Genomic DNA, 21,369 nt, shown 5'->3' with positions numbered 1-21,369 from the left:
GAGAAGGTACGTACATAGTCATCTTAACAGAAATAAATAAGAAGGGAATTTGTTCGGAAAATCTGGGACACTATGACGATTACTACAGCAAAGTAACAAAAGACAAAAGAGCTCACCAAAGAGTGTCAATTATGATACGAAAAAGCTACGGTGACATATTATATTAGGGGAGCCAATAAACCACAGATTGATTAAAGTGATCCGAGTAACAATTTGTAGTCACCTAAGTTGAGATAACTCTTATTTTCACTAGTTGCAACGTTGTTTTCAGTGCAAAATTTAGTTGGTTTTGCAAGGACGTTTATTTTCGACCAAACTTCGACGTACTGCACCTGTGTTTCAACTGTTGTAGAACTCTGCTGTTTTTACAACGTATTTTTTACTACAGATGGTAGCAGTAGTAATATACACTGACGTGCAAAACAATGACGTGCACACGTGTACAATTTTTCGAATCAAAAACCCAGTAAGAACAACGTTACCTCTACGTTAGAGAATGGGTATTACATTGTCTGATCGTCTGTGGTGAGCATTTTTCGCTGTAAGGGAGCTTTTTGATACGTTACGAATTTTAGATGATGAAAAGCAAAGTTAGAGAGAATAAGAGGAAGAAAAAATATTCAGTTCAACATACTTAATCTAAATTTTTATTTTTATATTTCATTTTTTGCTTGGAATTATTGCGATTTATTATTTTCGTTTTGCTTTTGCTTTAAAAAATAAAGAGATATAAAGGAGATATTCTGCAACTTACTACAGACGCAAAAAAAAGTTGCGATGGAAGCAAAAATGCCTATAACTAGCTTACCTGAAGGTAATATATGGATAATGTAGAATCACTGGAAGTGGCGGAAGATAGCAGTGAAAAGGTTTGTATTTATGTATGTTTCTTATGTAACCAATAAAAAAAATATTTTTTTTTCGAAATCTGCTATAAATTCAGAGCGCGCTTGTTATTTAGGGCTAAAATAACATCTTTTCACAGTAAACTACCTTCCGTTTATAAATTAAGTGGTTGTAAATTCTTCAAAACGGCTGTTTTAACCGTATAATTCACTATATTAAACTAGACACAAAACAAATATTAAATTAAGGACTGTTCAAAAGATGGATTAAAAAGGTTGAATTTTTGGAGTAACTACCTACTGAAGTTATCTATTAGTTTATCGTTAAAAAAGTAATTAATTTTTCGGGCGTTCTGGCGTCCATCCGTCCAAAGATCAGTAACTCTAAAATGTTGCAAAAGCATTTAGAAAGTTAACGGGTAGTCACTTCGTAACTTTGAGACAACCAGAAAAATCTCTTTGAAATTGGTGTAAAACGGGGTTGTCTCTACGGTTAAGACAACGTGACAATACAACGTTGCGTTACAATTTTCAACGTTGTCGCGTCGAAAACTTGGTAATTGGGGAATCTAACCATCCATAAAATTACAATAATAGGAGTATATGGTTGTAAATGAAGATGTTTCCATTGCCATAAAAGAGGAATTCTACGAATAACTCAACACTAAAGTTCAAGATATTGGCAGAACCAGAGAAATTATAATATTGGGAGATATAAACCCAAGAACAGGGAGAAGAAAACAAAATAAGACTATTGGACAGTTCGGAGAGAATGTTACAAATAAGAATGGGGAAAGTATAAGGAAATAGAAAACAAAAAGCGAAAATAAAGTATCTAAATACCAAAAAGGTTGAAGATAAGGTAGAATACAAGACAGCCCAAGGTTTTGCGAGGAAAAAAATTACAAAGAAAAAGAATGAGAGCTGGGAGAAGAACTGCAACAAAATCAACAAGTACTTGGGTGGAAGGAAAAGTACCGAGAGTTGGAAACTAATTAAACACTTACGCAGGGAGAAAGGAAAAGATATAATATCTCCAATCACGATAACCCAATGGAAAATACACTTTGAAAAACTACTAACTTAGACAAAGGAAAAGTTCATACAAGGTGAAAGTACAAACTCAATTGGAGGGATAGCCGTGACAAGTTCAATAAGTTGAATATATGGAACTGTTTTAAAACACATTATAGCGAACGAATATAAATATTTCGAAGCAGAGGAGCAGGCAGGATTCGGGGCCGGAAGATCTACAATAGACCACCTTTTCTGTGTAACCCAAGTAATAGAGAAGAAAACAGCATAAGACCAGGACATACATATACGTCGACCTTAAAAAGGCATATAACAGTGTTTCCCTCAAACGATTATGGGAAGCCTTAGAATTAAGCAACATCAACGTGAAGATTATCGAACCTGTAAAAGAACTGTATAACAACACGCAAGCCAAAGTGAAGAACGGAAATAAACTATCAGACACCATTAAAGTAAACAAGGCCTTTCTTCAACTCTTTTTAAAATCTACTTTGAACAGCCCCTTAAACTTATTTTGAACAACCACTTAACAACAATGAGACCTTGTATACATTGTGTTTTGCTGACGACCAAGTGGTAATGGCTCAGGATCAAGACGACTTAGAATACATGGCACGAAAACTCATAGAGCGATAAAGAGAATGAGGTAAATATAGAAAAGACCGAGACTATGGGTATTGGAGGAATAAATCAAGATTTAATATTAGAAAGTGGGGAAAAAGTCAGACAACGTGAGGACTATAAGTATATAACACAGGATGGCAAGCTAGACCAAGCAATAAGAGAGAGGAATATGTAGGACAGAAGAGCAATATCATTGTTGAACGGGATCTTATGGGACTAGATAGTACACAAAATAAATAAGGAAAGAATTTACGGTGCAGCTCTTAATTGTCCCCCTCCGCTCTGCACATCATTAGCAACCTAAATACTGCTTTTTGGTCCCTAGCTCATTTTGCAAAACTTCAAAATGGCAGCGGGAAGCCATTCATGAGGATTGTCTTCAAAAATATCAAGGATCGGTGGTTCTACTGCAATTTCCAACATGTTTAAGTAAAGGTTCCCTATAATAAAGGAAATAGACTCGAGAACATGCAGGTCGATAGGAAGCCTTTGTAACTCGGGGATATCTGCAGGGAGGTGTTCTGTCGTCTATCCTGTGGTGTATGTTGATGAACAGGCTGCTATTAAAACTAAAGAAAAAAATCTGTAGAACTTTAAGGATATGCAGATGACTTGGTGATACTAGTAATCTGCAACATATCTGGGGGTTATCCTGAGCTCCAAATTAAGCTGGAACCAACGTCTCAACAAAGTAACCAAGCGATCGGAATTAATTTTATTGACGACCAAACGCATGCATGGGCAAACCTGGGGATTACAGCCCAAAATGGCACATTGGATCTACAATAGAGTAGTAGTACCCACTATAACCTAAGCTGCACTAACGTGGTGGCCAAGAACCCTACAAGTAGGAGCAAGGCTTAAGTTAAGCAAAATACAAAGCCATGCATGTCTAAGCATAACAAGAGCCATGAAACCTACAGCAACCGCATCGATGGAAGCTCTTCTTAACCTCCCACCATTACATTTGGTGATTCAAGGAGAAGCAAAGATTGGACTGGTGCGAGTGGGAAATAATAGTCAAGTTAACTTGGTAGAACACCAAAAAATATGAAGAATCTGTGAGGCAATCAAATCAGAAATGATTTCAGATCACATGATTCCAAAGCATTGCTTCCGTGTACCATTCAAAGTTAAATATCCAACAAGAAAAAAATGGAACAAGAAAGAAGAATGGAATAACAGTAACCGCACCAGACCAGACAGAGATCTTATTTGGTATACACAGATGGATCCAAGACCAACAAGGTCTTGGAAAGATGAGCTGGAATTTTTAAAGAAAACCCTAAGCATGAAACGTCCCATCCGCTTGGAATACATGCCACAGTTTTTCAGACAGAAATATTTGCGTTACTAGAATATGCTAGGGAAAACATTAGGAGAGCATGCACTAATAAGCAGATCCTAATAATAACAGATAGCCAAGCCGCCCTAACACCCCACCACACTCCGCAGTGAGATCAAGGACTGGGTGAAAAGAAAACATCAAGTTCACTGGACAGAAATGACATAGCACAAGAGAGAAAACATGTTGATGAACTTTAAAATAGACGAAAAAATGACTAGAGACCTCCTTACATTTGGGAGGAACAAATTCACACTTATGTATTAGAACGGGTCACATGGCCGTCAAAGAACACCTAAACAGAATTGGAGTGTATAATGGAGACTTAAACTGCCGATTGTGCGAAAAGGAACCAGAAACAGTCCTACTTGTAATTTGCAGTTGCGAGGCCTTGTGTCGCAAAAGGCAACAAATATTTGGGAGAGACACACTGAACCCAGAAGCATTGGGTACCACAGCAGCAACAGACCTGTACCAGCCGGTACAGGGCAGCGAGGTGCTAGGCTGGGTAGTATAGATGTATATCGGAGGGTGAGCACAATAAGCCTTTAGGCTGAGATGTATTTGAGCATAATGGACGAACCCCAAGTCCCCTGTCAAATTTTTGTCTTTACTTCACCTGAACAAGGTGTAAGTAAAGACATTTTGAAGTTTTGCAAAATGAGCTAGGGACCAAAAAGTAGTATTTAGATTGCTAATGATGTGTGCCGAATGTCAAATGTTTATATAAATGCATTCAAAAGATAAGAGGGGGAGGGGCAATTAAGAGCCGCACTGCATAATACAATAGTTAGAAGCATTATAACGTATAGTAGTGAAGTATGGCAAATAAAGGAAAGAATAGAACGAATGTTGAATGCTACGGAAATGAATAACAAATAACCGTATCAGAGAAATTATGAAAGAACATTCAATAATAGATAACATTAGGACGAAGCAGTTGGTATGGTAGGGCTATATTCAAAGGATGACTCATGAAACAAATAAACTGGTCACCTCCCGGTCGAAGAAAACGTGGAAGACCAAGAAGAAACTGGACAGAAAGCATCGATATTGATAGGGAGATAAGAGAAAGAGAGGTTGAAAAAGACCTGTGAAGAGACAGACAGGGATGGCGGCTAGAAATCGGAAGACGTCTTAGAACGTTATAAACCGATGTATACATAAATATATTATCTTATCCAGTTAAGTGCTAACTGTCGACTTCGCTTTGAAATCGTTTGAAATTAACATCATTTGAAAATTAACCTTTGATGTTGACGGTAAATGGTATCTACTGCCTAGCATTTTTTCAGGATTCCTCTTCATTCTGAATGGTTGCTAAGGCACAGGTAGCATTATTTTTTTAAGAAAGGAGATGGATTATGTAGTTTTTAAAAACTTTTTGAATCATGCGTAAAATATGCACCAATATTTTGAGCGTATGAAACAACAATAGGTTCTAGAACATTTCTAACATAGCAGTCTACTGATGAGAACACAGTTCGACTCCCAAGAGGAATTCCTGCCCATACCATAATTGTGCCTCCTCTAACTCTCAACCTCCTGTGTATGATGCATTATTCGATTTCTTGTGTCAGCTGCCCTCTATACACGGACTCTTCGAGAATATGGATAAAAGCTATAGGGAGATTCATCAGTAAGTAAAACATTTTGCTATTGATTTTGCTCCTAAGTGACATGTTCCTGAGTCAAAGCTGGTCGACTAGCGCGAGTCCGTCGATGAAATCGCTTCGTCCTTTTCTCCCGAAGTTAACGTCAGCACATTTTTGAACCTCTTCTCAGCAATGACAGGTCGATTGTTTAATTATAAAGCAATTTTATCCATCTTAAAGATATTACTTGGTTTGTTAATTAAACCATTTTCTTTAAGAACTTGCACAAGAAGGTTAAATATTCATCAATATTACGTTCATTCATTCCTTTTGCTCAACAAGAGAAAACATTTTCCATAAATATATTCCTTCAAATTGATGAAAGAGTAGAACCCATAGCTTTACCAAAGTTTTGTCGATAAAATTCATTATTATATTAAAAATTACTAGTTTTTATATAATATATTAAAAGTTCTAAAATTATACATTTAACGTCGTGCGTTCTGCAAAATTATTAATATATTCTAATTTATTTTTAAAGTTTTGTCAACTAGAACCTTAGTTAAATACATACAACATCAAAATTTACGAAAAGATCATATGGGTTAAAAGAAATTGAAGAAACTTTTTTTTAAAAGTCTTATTTTATTAACCTTGATAACGATAGTAGATTTAACTACCGAAACGTTGGGTCAAACTAGGTCTTTTTATTCAATAAATTTTTTTATTCTTTTCAATTTCAATAACAAATGAAGTTAGGTAGATATGGAGAAGAAGAAACGAGCTCAAAAGTCGATGGATAAAATCACATCTCCTGGGTATATAAAAAATCTATTATATATCGAGTAAATTATAGTTTTTTAGGATTATTGGACTTAGATTGAATTAAAAATAACGAAATGCATCATTAAAGATTTAAATTCATATTTGTTCTAATTCTAAATACATAAATAAGTCTATTTTCTTCTTTTTTTTTGAATAATTGAGCGTATGCGATGTGAGTATTTTCTAAATTGATATTTTACGGAAATAGTGCCATAATACCCAACAAAATAAGTAATTAATTATGGATTCATGACAGAATTAACGTCATGGCAATATAAATTCCACCTAATTTGGATTTTTTGAAATTAATAAGTTTATTTTTTTTTTAAATTTTAGATTCGGATCACCCATAAGAACCAAGTGCCGATGCTAATGGCCCCGCCGCCGGAAAAGAAGAAAGGCTTCCTCAGTTTCTTCCGTCGGTAATTCTTCTTCCTAAAGTTCTTCCTCATTTTTTTTTTGTTTTTAATGCAACTAGTGATATTGTTAATTTTTTCGAATTTTCCTTTTTTACTCATCTCTTAAGTACCTGCATTCTCGTCACTTTATTACTATTATCAGTATTATTTCCATTAATGTGCTGTATATTCTATTTGTTATTATTATTATAGTGGTTTAGTTATAAGGATGTTTATTATACGGGGTGATTTTGCTATTTAGACAACATTCTAAACGCCGTGGTTATTGTAAAGTTATTTATAAGACGCTTAGAATGGGGAGAAAATCATCTCGTTTACACCTCCGCCGGGTCACTACAGTTTTTATTAAAATTTTTGGTTTTTAACGGTCTTTGAAAGCGAGTTATTATCTTATTACGTTACAAGAGTAAATATGAGGGAACTATTTTGTTTTTGTCGGTTTTGGGAAAACAGCCAATGGTATAACAAATCCGATTGCACCGTTGAATTAGTCAGACAAAGATAGCTGAAAAAGAGTTTTATGTCAATGCGTTTACCTCAATTTTTAAGAAATTTAGTACCAACAATCTGATTGTCAGTGTAATAGACAGAAAAAGTTATCGGTTATTTTCCATTGATCTATTATTTCTTGAAGAAACGTTTTAATATTTTCAGCAGTGTGTATCAGAAGTCAGAAAGCTTTTCTTCTTTTCTTCTACATTGTAATGTGCAGTGACGCTAAAAAAAACTGTCGTTTGATGGGGATGTCCATCCGTCAGTTTTGATAGCAAATGCTCTATCCACTCGCGCCTTTACCTTGTCAACGGTTTCATATTAAAATCCAGGCATTAAGGAATGTGAAACAGTTTTTCGCGTAGAAACCTTGTAACTAGGATTTAATAAGTATAGGAGACGTTTAAATTATGTGACTTCAACGATGTTGGGATGGTACTCCTTTGTTATGCAAATTAACTGCTTATCAATTTCTTTTTGTTTACATACTGACAAAAGATTTTTGGAAAAAACTATTTGTTTTGAAGATTTTACTTAAAATTAATGATTTTTTTGATTGACGTTGATTTATAGTAGATATAGAAGAGAAAGCTGCATCTACCTCTGGCTGTGTTGTCAATTGCTGGGCAGAAGCGGCAGATGTAGACGAACTTTCCACTTTTTCTTTAATTGAAGGTTGGCTGCGTTGACGCTAAGCATTTATATCAATAAAAATGTAACATTACAATTAAAAAATAACGTTTATTCTAAAATATCTTTCAATAACATCCAAAACTGTCTTGGTATAAAAACAATTAACTTATCTTTTATCAAAAAACAAAGAAAACACAATTTTCTTTACAAAGGAAAAATCCCCTTTATTATTTACAAACATCACATATATGGCAGATATCTAAACAGTCATCTTCTTCTACTCAGGTGCAAGAATTATGGGACCACTTTTGACATATTTGACAAGCTATCCATCTTTTAGTAGACCCCACATACCTATCACCACAGTATAAACATTCAGTGTCGTCTTCGGCTGTATTCTCTGAAACACCATTTGTTCCTTTAGTTTTATTTTTGACCTGTGTTTTCTTTTTAACCACTTTTTGCTTTTTTTAGAAGTTTTTAGATCTTCAAGTTCTCTTTTATACGGCGTTGATGTGAGGATGGCCGTCTTGCTTCGACGGCAATTAATTTTTCTGGCTTTTATTTCTACAGTGGGAATAGGCATCACTGAGCTGGAGTACAGTTTTCAAAGCTAGTACTTAAGTCACGGCAAACATTTTCTGTAAAATTCGAGCAAACTCTTTTAGGTGGCGACCCACTTGCCTCGGGGGTTTTATGTAACGGACTATGAGATAATGTGGCAAGCTTACTCAAAGGGCAATTATCTTCATCATCTGAGCTTTGGTAGCCGGGAGATGTGAGATGAGGATCTGTATGGGCCTGATAGCTGGTAGATGGCTGAACATCATCACTAGAACCTATGGTTGAGTGATTACTAGGAATAGCAACCGGAATTATATTCTTAGTTAAGTTTGGTTGATTTTTTTCATGGATGATAGAGGGAAGATAATTTTTATTTGCATTTGCTTGTGATTGCGGAACTTGCTCATCTTCCGTTAGGCTTATGTTTGTTATTTCTGCAGCAAGAAAATCGGCATCTGTAAAGTTCTCAGAGTTGAATGGCCATATGCCGCATTTCCGAAATCCGTTAATCGCTGTAGACATAGTGGCAGCTTGTATGAAAGCTTTACCAAAAATTTCGCTAATTTGAAACATGCTAATAACTCTACCTGGATTAGATCTAAGCCATGCTATTGCAGCTTGGTCATAATATACACTCAAAGGCTTCATAAAAGAAATATCCAACAGCTGAAGCCGATGAGTGCAGTGAGGTGGGAAGCAGATTATAACCACACCGTTTTCTCTAGCAACCTCTATAAGTTCGATGTTCTTCGTGTGCGTAGAGTGGCCGTCGAGTAAAAGTAGCACCGAGTTGTCTTTAGTTGCTCCACTGAATTGGACGAAAGCTTTGAACCATGAGACAAATATGTCTGTTGTCAGCCATCCACTGGCATTGCAATGAAAAGTTGTTCCTGGTGCCGAGTTATTCATTAATTCGGCTTTCATCCGTTTCCGAGGAAAGATTAGCATCGGAGGCATATTCCCTGCTGCGCTAACACAAATCTCGACCGTAACTGTTTGTCCTCGTTTAGCTCAGGATAGCGACCCAACTTGCTTCCTACCCTTGCGTGAAATTATCTTTGACTTTGTTTTTGAAACCGAAGAGACTCCCGTTTCATCACAGTTATAAATCCTATCTGGTTCTAGTTTATAGTTATCTAAAACATTACCCAAAAGTTATAATATATTTTGCGACGGAAATTTTATTAAAGCCCATAGCTCTAACAGCTGAAGTTGTCTCAGGCTTTCTTATAGATAAATCACTGTGACGTTTTAAAAATCTTTGAACCCAGTCAACACCGGCGAGTTTGGCTGTTTCATTAAATCTATGTTTCTTGCCATTTTTGACGGCCAGTTGGTATGCTAAACTTCTCAGTTCCATTATGCTAAGTCCAAATAATTTTGCTTCCATTTCTTTCAAATATCCGACCAATTCATTTTCTTCCTTTTTAGTAAAAACAGTTGTAATTGGCCCTAAAGGTAGATCCAATTTCATTTAACCTTTGGTTTTAATAGCGTTGACTGATTGATTTCTCTCCAACGTTGTTTGTGGCACAGAGTATTGCGACGCAGCTTTACGATAACCCATTTCTTTGGTCAAAACTTTTTCAATCGCTTGTTTCATGCTTCCCTTTCCTTGGACCACTCTCCTCTCGTTGTTTTCTTTTTATAATTGCGAACCATTCTGCTGAAAATAAAATAATATTTTAATTGACCAATATTTAACTAATCAATTTTTCCGTTGAATTTTTCATGAAAAAATATATGGATACCCCATCTTGCCTCAAATAGGGTATCCCATTTTGCCCCAAAGCACGTGTTTTTTAAAAGGTATTTTCTTACCTTTTATAGGCGAATATAACCAACACATTTTTTTGTGAAAAGATGCTTCTATACAGATACACTGCAGTAGGAATAATAAGTTTCACTTTAACTTCCTGCACACTTTATTGCAAGCGATATGATATGCCATAAAATAAGATCAACGAAGGTCAAAATCGTAAAGTGGCTGTAACTCGAGCAGACGCGCACCGAATGAATGTCTCGGATGCACTGAGCGCGGGTATTGTCCGGACATGTGACTCTAGGCAATAAAGGTTGTCACACACTTTTAGGTTTTGATGTAATCGGGGTACCACATCTTACCTCATGATCCCGTCTTGCCCCTAGTTCCCCTACCTTCCCCCGGTTTTATCGGAAAAGGGACTCCATGTCTGACATTTTTTGGGCGGCATGCTATGGATAAATTAAAGTAAACTGTATTTATATGAGGCAAATACAAATAAATTCATACCTTTATTTTTATTATATCTTGCTTGCAATAAAAATTTTAAAATACTAAACTAACACTACACTAAACTATTTGACATATTGAAGTCTTTAAATTAATTTAACATTTGCAGTTTTAAGTTTTGAACGTCGAATTACTTATTCAAATGCACAAACTAAAACTAACTAGAAATCAAATGAAAACAAACGCTCGGGGAGTTGCCGTCTTACGGAATGACAAATGAATGCTATAATTGAACTGCGACAGACAAGGATTGCGGGTTGCCAACCTTTTTTTGGCAATTAAAAAACTTGACATGCTTTTAATTTTGTAAATCCATTTCTATTTTGCTTCATTTCTCAAGTAAGTCAGCCAGCTATATTGCCATATCTGCCTAAAAACTTTTAGACATAATATAGGTATCGATAACACAAAAGCGTATCCACACCGTTAGAACCAAATGCGCATGTATAAAACAATTCGATTACTGTATCATAACACAATTGTGCTGACACACTGTGTTGATACGAGCAGCTGTAGGGGAAAGGCGGGCAAAATGGGGTAGTTTGTCTCCAAATAAAGATAACTTTCGTATTAATTTACACAGAAACTTAACAGAACTTAGAAGACGATGAAATAGCAGTCTTTCCTCTTTTACGAGAAACTCTTTTCTCAGTTTCTTTTATTTTAGGGATTGGAATTATACCCTCAGGACTAACAATCTTAAAGCTTACCTCTGAATCTTTTGATGTACCTGATTTGGAAATATCAATTGGTTCTGGAGTTTTTTCTTTAACTAAATTAATTTCCGATAGTTGTGTTTCATTCATAGTTTCACTATTGTTTTTAGGTGGTAAGTTTGTGTTCAATATTTGTTATTTCGGAAGGCAAAAAGTCTGCATCAGTGAAAACATCCTTATTAACTGGCCAAACTCCAGTTTTTAAAAATCCATTCATGGCAGTAAGCGGTGTAGCTGCTCTGAGGTAAGCTACACAAAATAATTTAGTTATTTGTTGTAAGGTAACTACACGACCAGGTTTAGCTCTAAGCTATTTGCGTAGTTCTTCAGCGTAATAGGTACTTACTGGTTTCATTAAAGCTACATCTAGGGCTTGTAGCCGATGGGTGCAATGGGGAGGGTAGCAGATCAAAATAACTCCATGTTTCCTGGCGTAATTAATAACTTCCAGGTTTTGTGTGTGGGATGAATGTCCATCCAAAAGAAGCAGAATTGGTCGGTCTTTTGAGGGCTTGGCAAATTCAACAAATTTTTTGGACCAAGTAAAGAATAAATTTTTATCCATCCATCCACAATCATTTAGCTCTACCCAACCGCCAGGAACAATTCCATCCATGAAAGCTTGTTGCATTTTTTTTCTACCAAATATAGACATGGAATGCATCTATGTTCCTGAAGCCGAAAAGCATATTTCAACAGTGACGGTCTCACCCCTCTCCCCTGACGTCAAGGCTCCGACTTGTCTTTTCCCTTTAGTGGCAATAATTTTAGACATTTCCTTTGGATTAACTGACACTCCGATTTCGACCACATTATAGATTCTATCGGCTGTCAGTTGATATTTATCTACAGTTTCGATAAGTAAGTTAAAAAAATTACCTACAGCCACTTTATTAAACCCCATTGCTTAAGCTCCAGATGTTGCTTCTGGTGTTCTGATTGAAAGTTCTGGATGTCGACGCAAAAAACTCTGCATCCAATCCTTCCCATGGCAAGTTCTTTATTAAACGGATGATCAAGTTCATTGAGCTCAGCTAATTGAAATGCTAAACGCCGGCATTCAGTAATCGTTAATCCAAACAATCTTTTTTCCATGTGCATTAAATAATTTGCAAGGTCTTGTTCCTGTTCAGTAGTGAATATTGCGTTAAATCGCCCCAAAGATTTAGTAACAATATACCCGGGAATTTCCCTAGCTTTTTTAACGTGGCGCTCTAATGTAGATTGAGGCACATTAAAACTGGTAGATGCTCTGTAGTACCCCATTTTGCCATTTAATACTGCTATTACAGCATTCTGCATACTGTCCGTGGACCATTCGTGTCGGTCAGAATGGCGGTTGTACTTAAACACCATCTGAAAATAATAATTATTATTATTGTTTTATATTGGGCGGGTAAAATGGGGTAGTATCCCATTTTGCCCTACCCTGTTTTGCCCAAATGCACATTTTGAGGTTAGGTATATTTTTTTCCCTGTTCGATTAAAAAGTTACTAAACATTTTTACACAGAAATATGTCTAAGTGTATATTTTTCGATAAAGAATAACAAATCAATATAAAATATACAATTATGGTATATAATAGTTATTATAATATCTTTTATTGACGAAAATATGCCTGCACCTCTAAAACAAACACCGCTCGACTGACCGATATTCACGCAGCTTCTGAAGTGACAGCGCTTTTTGCCATCGATCGGGCATGGTCTTAAACTAAGCTGTACAAACTTTCGGATAGATGGAGCTGGCTGTACTAAAAATAATCACGGCACCTCGTTTTGCCCGCCTACCCCATCTTGCCCGCCTTGCCCCTATCGGTGTTATTGTATTAACACCTGAAAATCTCGAGTGTTACACATGACTACTGGGGTGTTTCTGTTTTAAAAGGTGACATTACATGTAGGTTGTCTGGCTCAACACCCCATGTGGACCAGTTACTACAATGTATCTCCCATCTATGATGCTTGATATGACCAATTCTAGTAAAAGGTGTCACCTCATGACATGACCTTATTTCCCCCCCAGAACACAAATACGGCGGTGGTACTAAAAATCGAATTATAGCATTGAATTTGTCAGAAAAAGTTAGCGAAAGAAGTTCCATATCTATGGATCTTAACAGGAAGTTAGGGGACAGTCGGAATACCTTATTGAATGTTAGTGTCATGGTACCAAAAAACTAATTACATTTCTGACTTGGTCAGAAAAAATTAGGTAAAGAAGAATACCATTTGAGAAAACCTTGTGTATTATAATATTTTTTTTTCTGGATAATACAATTAACTGTAGTGACCCACACAAAATACTCGTAAGTAAATATAAACTATTATGTTTAAATAAACAAACGATGCTGAGGATGGCTGCTATTAAACAATAAAAACTACTAATATATTTTATTGTAAAATACCGTAGAATATATTTAAGCAAAAAAAAAACTAAAAATAAAATTAAACAAATATCTAGGCGAATCTTAGGGACCATCTGTTGCTTTTTTTGAACTATAAAAACGTATTCCCGCCAAACAAGTACCTACGCATTATTGATTATACATTTTTATTAAGAAATGTGTATTTTGGCAACAAACATATCTTGATATTGTTTATTGCTAAATGAATTGAAAATTATTAGCTTTTGTAGCAACGCTTACCGTCTTGTATACATTTTACCAATATACACATCAGTAGACAAGGAAACTATTTTATAATATTACTCTGTCTCTCCCTTTCCCTCGGTAGTGTAAGGTTATATTTGCGTCTAGGAATTGTCATTTGTTTTGGATCATGCGTAGAATGTACCTAAAGGGTGTCCCAAATTCGAAGGTGACCATTGGAATTTCGGAAACCGTAATAGTTACAGGGTCGGTTAAATGGAGGCAAAGTTGCACAATTTTGAGCTTAATAAAATGACGTTTAAAAATTTTTAAAATTCCGGATACTTCCGGAATTTTAAAATTAAAAAAGTAAAAACAGTTTTTCATTGCCACTTTTTATGTCCTACAACATAACGCAAAAAAAAATAATCCGACGTTTTTTTTTTCGATCATGGTCAACCTTATTTTCTTATAAGCGCCATATTGGATTTTCTCATTTTTAAAAAGTATTTTTAATTGCCTTTAAAATGAGGTATCGCACTTGCATGTCTGATTACTCCTTCTAGTACTTCCCATAAGAATTCCCTAAGTGCAAAAGAGAAAGATATATCAATGGGATTTCCAATTAGGGGAGAGTGGGGGAATATCGACTACTTAAGCACTACTGAGTTTTTTAAATAGAAGTATTTGTACAAATATGTCTAAAATGGTAAAATTGCTTTGTTACTTTATCTAGTAGAAGATTTTTCTATTGCTTTCGCAAATGAACAAATATTTTTTTTCTAAGATGGGTTTTTGTAAACATGGAAAAAAAACGGGTAATTTCGACCGATAGGTTAATATCGACCACAGTGTAGGGTAAAATCGACCAGGCAGTAATATTTTGGAATTCATTTTATTTTAACATTTAAACATTAATTTATACTGAGCAAAAGTCACAAATATATACTGAAGCTTTTTCTGCGCTAGTACAGTCAGCATGAGACCAGGTTGCACAAGAACGGCACCGCCACCAAATCTCATTATTGTATCCAAATTGTTCACAAATAGCGCAGATTTCATCAATTTCTCTTTTCTCTCCAACCGGGGTTTCCACTTTATCTGTAGTTTTTCTTGTGACCTTCTTAATTTTATTATTGCCCTCCTCCTTACTTGTATTTTTTTTTGTGATTTTTAATTTTTCATTTTCCTCCTTTTTTTGTTTTTTTAATGTCTTATTTTCGAGCTCTTTTTTTAAAGAGGTAGATGTTAATATTTGAGAATGTTGCCTTTTTCGCTGTGAAATTCTTCGTTGAAACACTGGAGGTGGACATAACTCGTGAACGGAAGTATTTTCCAGTGTTTCTTTAATTTTCAGGGTTTTATCACCATCATCGCTTAGACTGTCTTCCGCAACTTCTTCCAAACTGAATTCAGAATCAGACGAATTTGTGACAATCTAGTACTACGTAAGGTATTCAATATTCCTGGAACAGATCCACTTAATCCACTTGGCCCTGGTTTTGGAGTCTTCTGTCTGAATTCTATGGGTTCTAAAATATTTTCTGATGTATTTTCCTGCAATGGTAAATCTCCTGGAGCCGTTGTATTTGGCGGATCATTATTATCTTCATGGATAGGTACAAAGTCTTCCTCGCAAAACGATTGATGGGAAATATTCCGGTCGTTTTAAATCCGTTTAGAGCCTTCTCTATTGTGGTCACCCTATTGTAAGCATTTCCAAAAAGTTCGGCAATATCAGTGTCTTTAATTTTTTCATAATTTCTACTTTTCATGTACTTATCACATTCTTGGTGGTAAGCAGTTTTCAAGGACTTGAAGAAAGTTACGTCCAGAGGCTGTGTCCTGTGAGACGTGTGGGGTGGAAGCGATAGTAAATGAATGCCAACATTTCGACAAAAAGTGTAGGAAGCTAAAGAAGAATGAGTGGAATGGTTATCCAGTATTAAAAGAATAGGTTGCTCTGGAGTAGCATTAGCGAATTTCGCAAAATGTTGCAACCATTCGGTAAACAACTCTTCGGTAATCCATCCAGATTTTGAGCATTTGTATATCGCGCCTGCCGGACCATTTTTTTCCAAGCCATCTTTCATTCTCATTCTCTTAAAAATCAACATAGGTGGGATATATATTTTGACCCCTTTCTCCGCTTGTTATCGCACCGACTTGCTTCTCTCCTTTTCTTACCAATATGCGATCCGGATTGTGGACATTGGAAATACCAGTTTCGTCAACGTTATAGATGCAATGAACTTCAAAATGGTATTTTTCAAATAGTAACTCTAGATTATTGAAAAAAATATTCATTTCTTCTCTGTTAAATGCGGTAACTTTGCTAAGGCTAGTAGCTTCTGGTTTGCGAAAACTAAGCTGCGTATAACGTCGCATAAATGAGTAGATTCAATCCTTGCCGCACATCCCGTTCTCCTTATTAAAAGGATGTTTAATTTTATTTGTCTCTGCATATTTAAAAACCAATGATCTTATGCTTTGAACTGTCAATCCATAAAATAATTTTGACAGTTTTAATATGGTTTCAACCATTTCTTTTTCCTGATTTTCGTAAAAGACGGGTTTTCTTCCCAACGTAAGTTTTTTGGTTGAAATCTACCTTTTAGCTTATCTTGAAGAGTACCATATGGTACATTAAACATTTGTGCGGCACGCCTAATGGATAATGTCTTTTCTCCCACGGCCTTTATTGCTCTTTTCATGGAATCCTTCGCCCATGAGGAACGTCCAGTTTTTCGGACGTATGTTAGCGGCATCTGAAATGAAATGTTGACATGTAGGTACCTAATGCTTGCATTTATTGCGCACTTTATTATATAAAATATAAATATATAATTAGGCCACCAATATTAGGTAGAGTAATATCGACCAGTGTGATCGATTTTACCCGAACCGGTAAACCTAACCTAGATTTTTTTTTACTCAAAATATGTATTATAAGTGCACCAAATTGGACCTAATAAACGAAAGCATATCTGCAGCATCATATAAACAGGAAATGCAATACATTTAGAATGTAAAAAGAGTTCCCTACCTTAATAACGGCAGCGGAGTTTTAATAAAAAAAGTCTAAACACGAGCACAACTATCAACAACAACACAGAACGAGTTATGGAACGATAATAATCGTATAAATCAGGCTCATACGAAGCCATCTCTCGGTCGGTTGGCATATTACGCCCGGATGGCGCCAAGTTTATGAGATTTGAAACTGGTCGATTTTGCCCGACGGTCGATATTCCCCCACCTTCCCCTAAATTGATTTTATATAAACTGAAGCTATAAAATACTCTGTATTTGATATAGTTTTTTTAAATCAATTTATAGAAAATGTATCCTTTCATTTTATTAAGTTTAACCGGCTAATGTCACTTTGTCATGGCCTACTATATAAATTTAAAAAAAATCAAAATATTACTACTAATAATAAGTACTAGAAGGAGCGATCCGCCATGCAAGTGCGATACCTCATTTTAAAGTCAATCAAAAATAATTTTTAAAAATAAGAAAATCCAATACGGCGCTCATAAGAAAAAATAGAGCTGATGATGATCGAAAAAAAACGAAACGTCCGAGTAATTTTTTTTTGCATCATGTTGTAGGACATAAAAATTGGGAATGAAAAACTGTTTTTAGTTTTCCGATGTCTCTTTAAATAAAGTCGATAGAAGGTAAAAACGATTTTGACAATTTTCGATTTTTTTCGGATAACTCTTTTGCGCGATTGGGACATACTTGTCCCATCAAAAATTTGGTTTTGAAAATGCGACTTTTTTTATTTGTTAAACTTTAGTGTCTTTTAATTTATTTCTTTATTAGTACCTACCGCAATGACAAAAATAGCTTAAAGTTTATTTTTTTAACGTAAGTATATAGTGTGGGCTATATATGTCCCAGCCGTATATTTGTTTGGGTTTTATATGTCCCAATAGTAAAATAAACCAAGATCAAGAAAATCATATTATTTATTTTTTTCAAAGAAATACAACATTAGGAGTGATAACATGAGAAACATTCTTTACATAGTGGTACGTCACAGGCGGAGCATAACATGACCGTCCTTTTTTCTACTTTTTGCTGGGCACAACGACGGCATCTTCTTCTGGTTTTTGAAAGGATAGGTAGATGGTCTCCAACATTAATCATATTTTTAGATGATAGTATGGTCCTACCAAATGATCTCTTGTGAATTAAAGCAGCATTTTCACATTCAATTTCTATCAGTTGTTCTGCCAGATTTACCAAGTATGTCAGAAACGGAGTATCTCTGTTACGAAGTTTCTTGAAGATTATCCAAGCATTAACTGCTGTGGTTAACAATACTTGTAATAAACTTTTTTCCACCATTTTAATGACTTGCGGTCAATGTCATATAGGCCTGTAAGTTGATCGGACCGGTCTACGCCCCCCATAAAAGATTTATATGTGTGTATTGCTTTGGGACAACTTAGTGTCATTTTTTTACCTTCTTTACCAGTCCTTGCAACCTCAACTACATGATCAGTATGATAGTTACTTAGGACCATTACTTCTTTAGTATCCATCCAATTTCATGCTATTGTACCATAATTATTGCAAAGACACTGCATGTCTCCTGTTTTCACTGTCTTTTTATCAAATTGCTCAAATTTCGGCATATTCTTTCAAGTGGCTATGCAACTTCCAACTTGAGGGAAAGGTAAAGTGTTCATTAAATTTATAAAAGTAAAAAAACGGTCATAACAAATAAGTACCTGGTTATCTCTAAGTTTCTGTCAATTTTCTTACTACTCGTTCACTTAGGGTGCCATCAAGGGTACCTGGTTCTCTTCCAGACTAAATATTAAAATCATAAACATAACCCGTATTAGAGTCGCAGCGCTTTCAAATTTTTATGCCTCTTTTGATTGATTTTAATGGTAAGTATTGTTTTAATGATGAACGACCTTTAAACTTTGTCATAGACTCATCTATGGATTGAAATTGACGGTTCTTGCTTTTGGGAACGTCGATTTGAGGCACGCAACAATATCTTCGATATAATAAGTTTTACTGGCGTTATTTGGCTTTTGTGGATGGTTAAAATACAGTTTACTAGCCAGAAGTCTAAATCTATCTCTAGAGATAGCTTCTTTTATAGCCTGGTTGCACAAAGACTTATGGGAAGCCCAATAATGCTGCATTTGGGGCAATTTATTATAAGCCATTATAAAAAAACACCCTGTTATAATCATTATTTCGTGTGAATCAGTTAGAATTTGTTTCTTATTTCGAACCTCTTCAAGAATTTTTATGCGCTCATTGGTACACTGGGCAATATAAATAAATAAAGAAGGTGGCATTAGTTTGAGAAAAGTATCCAGCTCTGTACTTCCACGATTCACCTGAGCTATTATTGTACAGTTGGCCTTTTCTGGGACCTTATACCGGGGTGAAAAATTATCAATTTCTTTCCAGATCACAATTGAACTGTCAGCAGGAGAAGAGGCAGAAATATCAAGTTCGATGTTTTCGTCCGAACTGTTAGATGAATCAGGGGATTCATAGACATCATCTGGATTGAAAGATGACGTTGATGGTTCAATAGATCAATTTTCATTATCGCAATTTTTTTGTTCTTGCGTTTTTTACTAACCTCAAGAAAATCTGAATCATCACTGGAATCCGTTTCTTCCTGCTCGTATTCTTCACTGCTCTTAAAAGGGTCTACCTCTTCATCTGACTGCTTCTGCTAAAGCCTCTAGTTCTCTTTGTGTCAAACGTTTCCTAAAAAGAGTTTTATATAAAAAATGCTGATGGGACGATAATAAACCAAAGTAAAAGTCGGTGGGACATATGTGTCCCACAAGAATTTCCTAATTTACATGTAAAATATAAACACTTAACTTTAACAAATAATTTTAAAAACTTACTAGACATATTCGAAAAAAATATCCGTAATTACTTTAAGCTGTATAACACGATGTTTGCTAAATTTGAAGCAAAAACAATAATAGCACGCTATCGGTTAAATGACTGTACTACTACCTATTCTAAAACAATTGACTGCGCTGCTTGAATATTTTGTTGACAAGCATTGCTGAATACGGATGGGACATCGGGCTATATAAAAATCATTGCATAATGCATTGCATACCATCAGGATTTTTTGAAAGTTGGATGGGACATATATGACCCAACAGTAATTTCAGGCTATTAATTTACAAAATAAAGTCGACGCGAAAGGGTTAAGCTCCAAATTGCGCAACTTTGCCTCCATTTGACCCTGTAACTCTTACGGGGTCAAATGGAGAGATCCGAATTGTCACCCTCGAATTTGGGACACCCTGTACTTGTGTAATGGTAATTAAATCGTGAACTTTTTTTATTCTGATATTTTGCGAAAAGCGTTGGTGGTACCAAAAATCCGATTTAACTAATGATTCAAAATATATTTTATCACAATCTAAGCAATGTACTAATTACTTTCCTCACTAACTTTTCGCTTAGATTGTGAAAATAAATCTAAAAGATCCACAATAAATATCAATTTCTAGCCCTTAAAATTGTAAAACGCTTTGAGCGTGTCTTTCTGTATAAACTATGTTTATTAAAAAGAAAAAAGATAAAGATTTTTAGATGTCGCGCTTATACCATATTATATCTGTATATCTATGATCTGTGTTAAATTATTGTTGTTTTCTTTTTTATATATCAATTTAGAACTGCCACTATAAAAAAAGATAATTGATTCAGTGGAAGAGTCTATTGCTGTTGAAGCTTTAATTGTAAGATAAACAGAATCGTCGTATATTATATTATATGTAAGATACTTTTGTGCGCGCCGCCTTGTATATATATATCAAAATATATTATAAATATATTTGTTTTGAGCTTACAAAGGAAAAAATTAATATGAGATTGTACAGGATGGACTAGTTTGTATTATAGACTGTTTAAGGTGACAATGGCGTTATTTTAGTTTTTCATATATTTTTTTTTGCTTTTGGGAAAACCATTAATGGTACCAAAAATCTAATTATACCGTTCTCTCAGTTAGAAAAAAATAACAAGAAAAAACTACTATCAATCGACTAATCAAAAAAAATTTTTTGTCCTAAAAATTACAGGTATACCCAGTTGACATAATAATAATAGAACATACAACTAAATATATATAAAAAAACATAGATTATAGGTCATATCAAAAAAGAATCGGAAGTGCTTATCTAAAACTGTTAAAAATACATCATATAAAAGGTAAAAGAGTCTTTTTAAATAATAAAAATGGTGTTTATAAAATAAAAATATCTCATGGTATGGTAATTATACATGCATACATGCAATGTAGGGCAGACCAGGGAGACTTGAGACAAAAAATTAATTTTCTTTCATATAAATTTAAACTCTGCAATTGTATACTATTGAGTTAAACTTGCCAT

At 35.0% G+C, this 21,369-nt stretch overlaps 1 protein-coding gene across 5 annotated transcripts in view; it reads left to right on the top strand.

The window, feature by feature from the left end:
• LOC126733494 (diacylglycerol kinase 1) overlaps nt 1-21,369 on the top strand; it is a 390,145-nt gene that overhangs the window by 348,303 nt on the left and 20,473 nt on the right. For 4 of the 5 annotated variants that reach the window (XM_050436806.1, XM_050436805.1, XM_050436807.1 and 1 more), the window contains one exon: nt 6,606-6,691. In XM_050436806.1, the coding sequence (XP_050292763.1) occupies nt 6,606-6,691 (86 nt within the window). Of the gene's footprint in view, nt 1-6,605; nt 6,925-21,369 lie in introns of those variants that run through there. The other variant, XM_050436809.1, reaches the window with a different exon arrangement.

This window comes from Anthonomus grandis, chromosome 2 (genome assembly GCF_022605725.1).
Source record: "Anthonomus grandis grandis chromosome 2, icAntGran1.3, whole genome shotgun sequence".
NCBI classification, from domain to species: Eukaryota; Metazoa; Arthropoda; class Insecta; order Coleoptera; family Curculionidae; genus Anthonomus; species Anthonomus grandis.
This window is presented reverse-complemented; position numbering and strand designations above follow the sequence as displayed.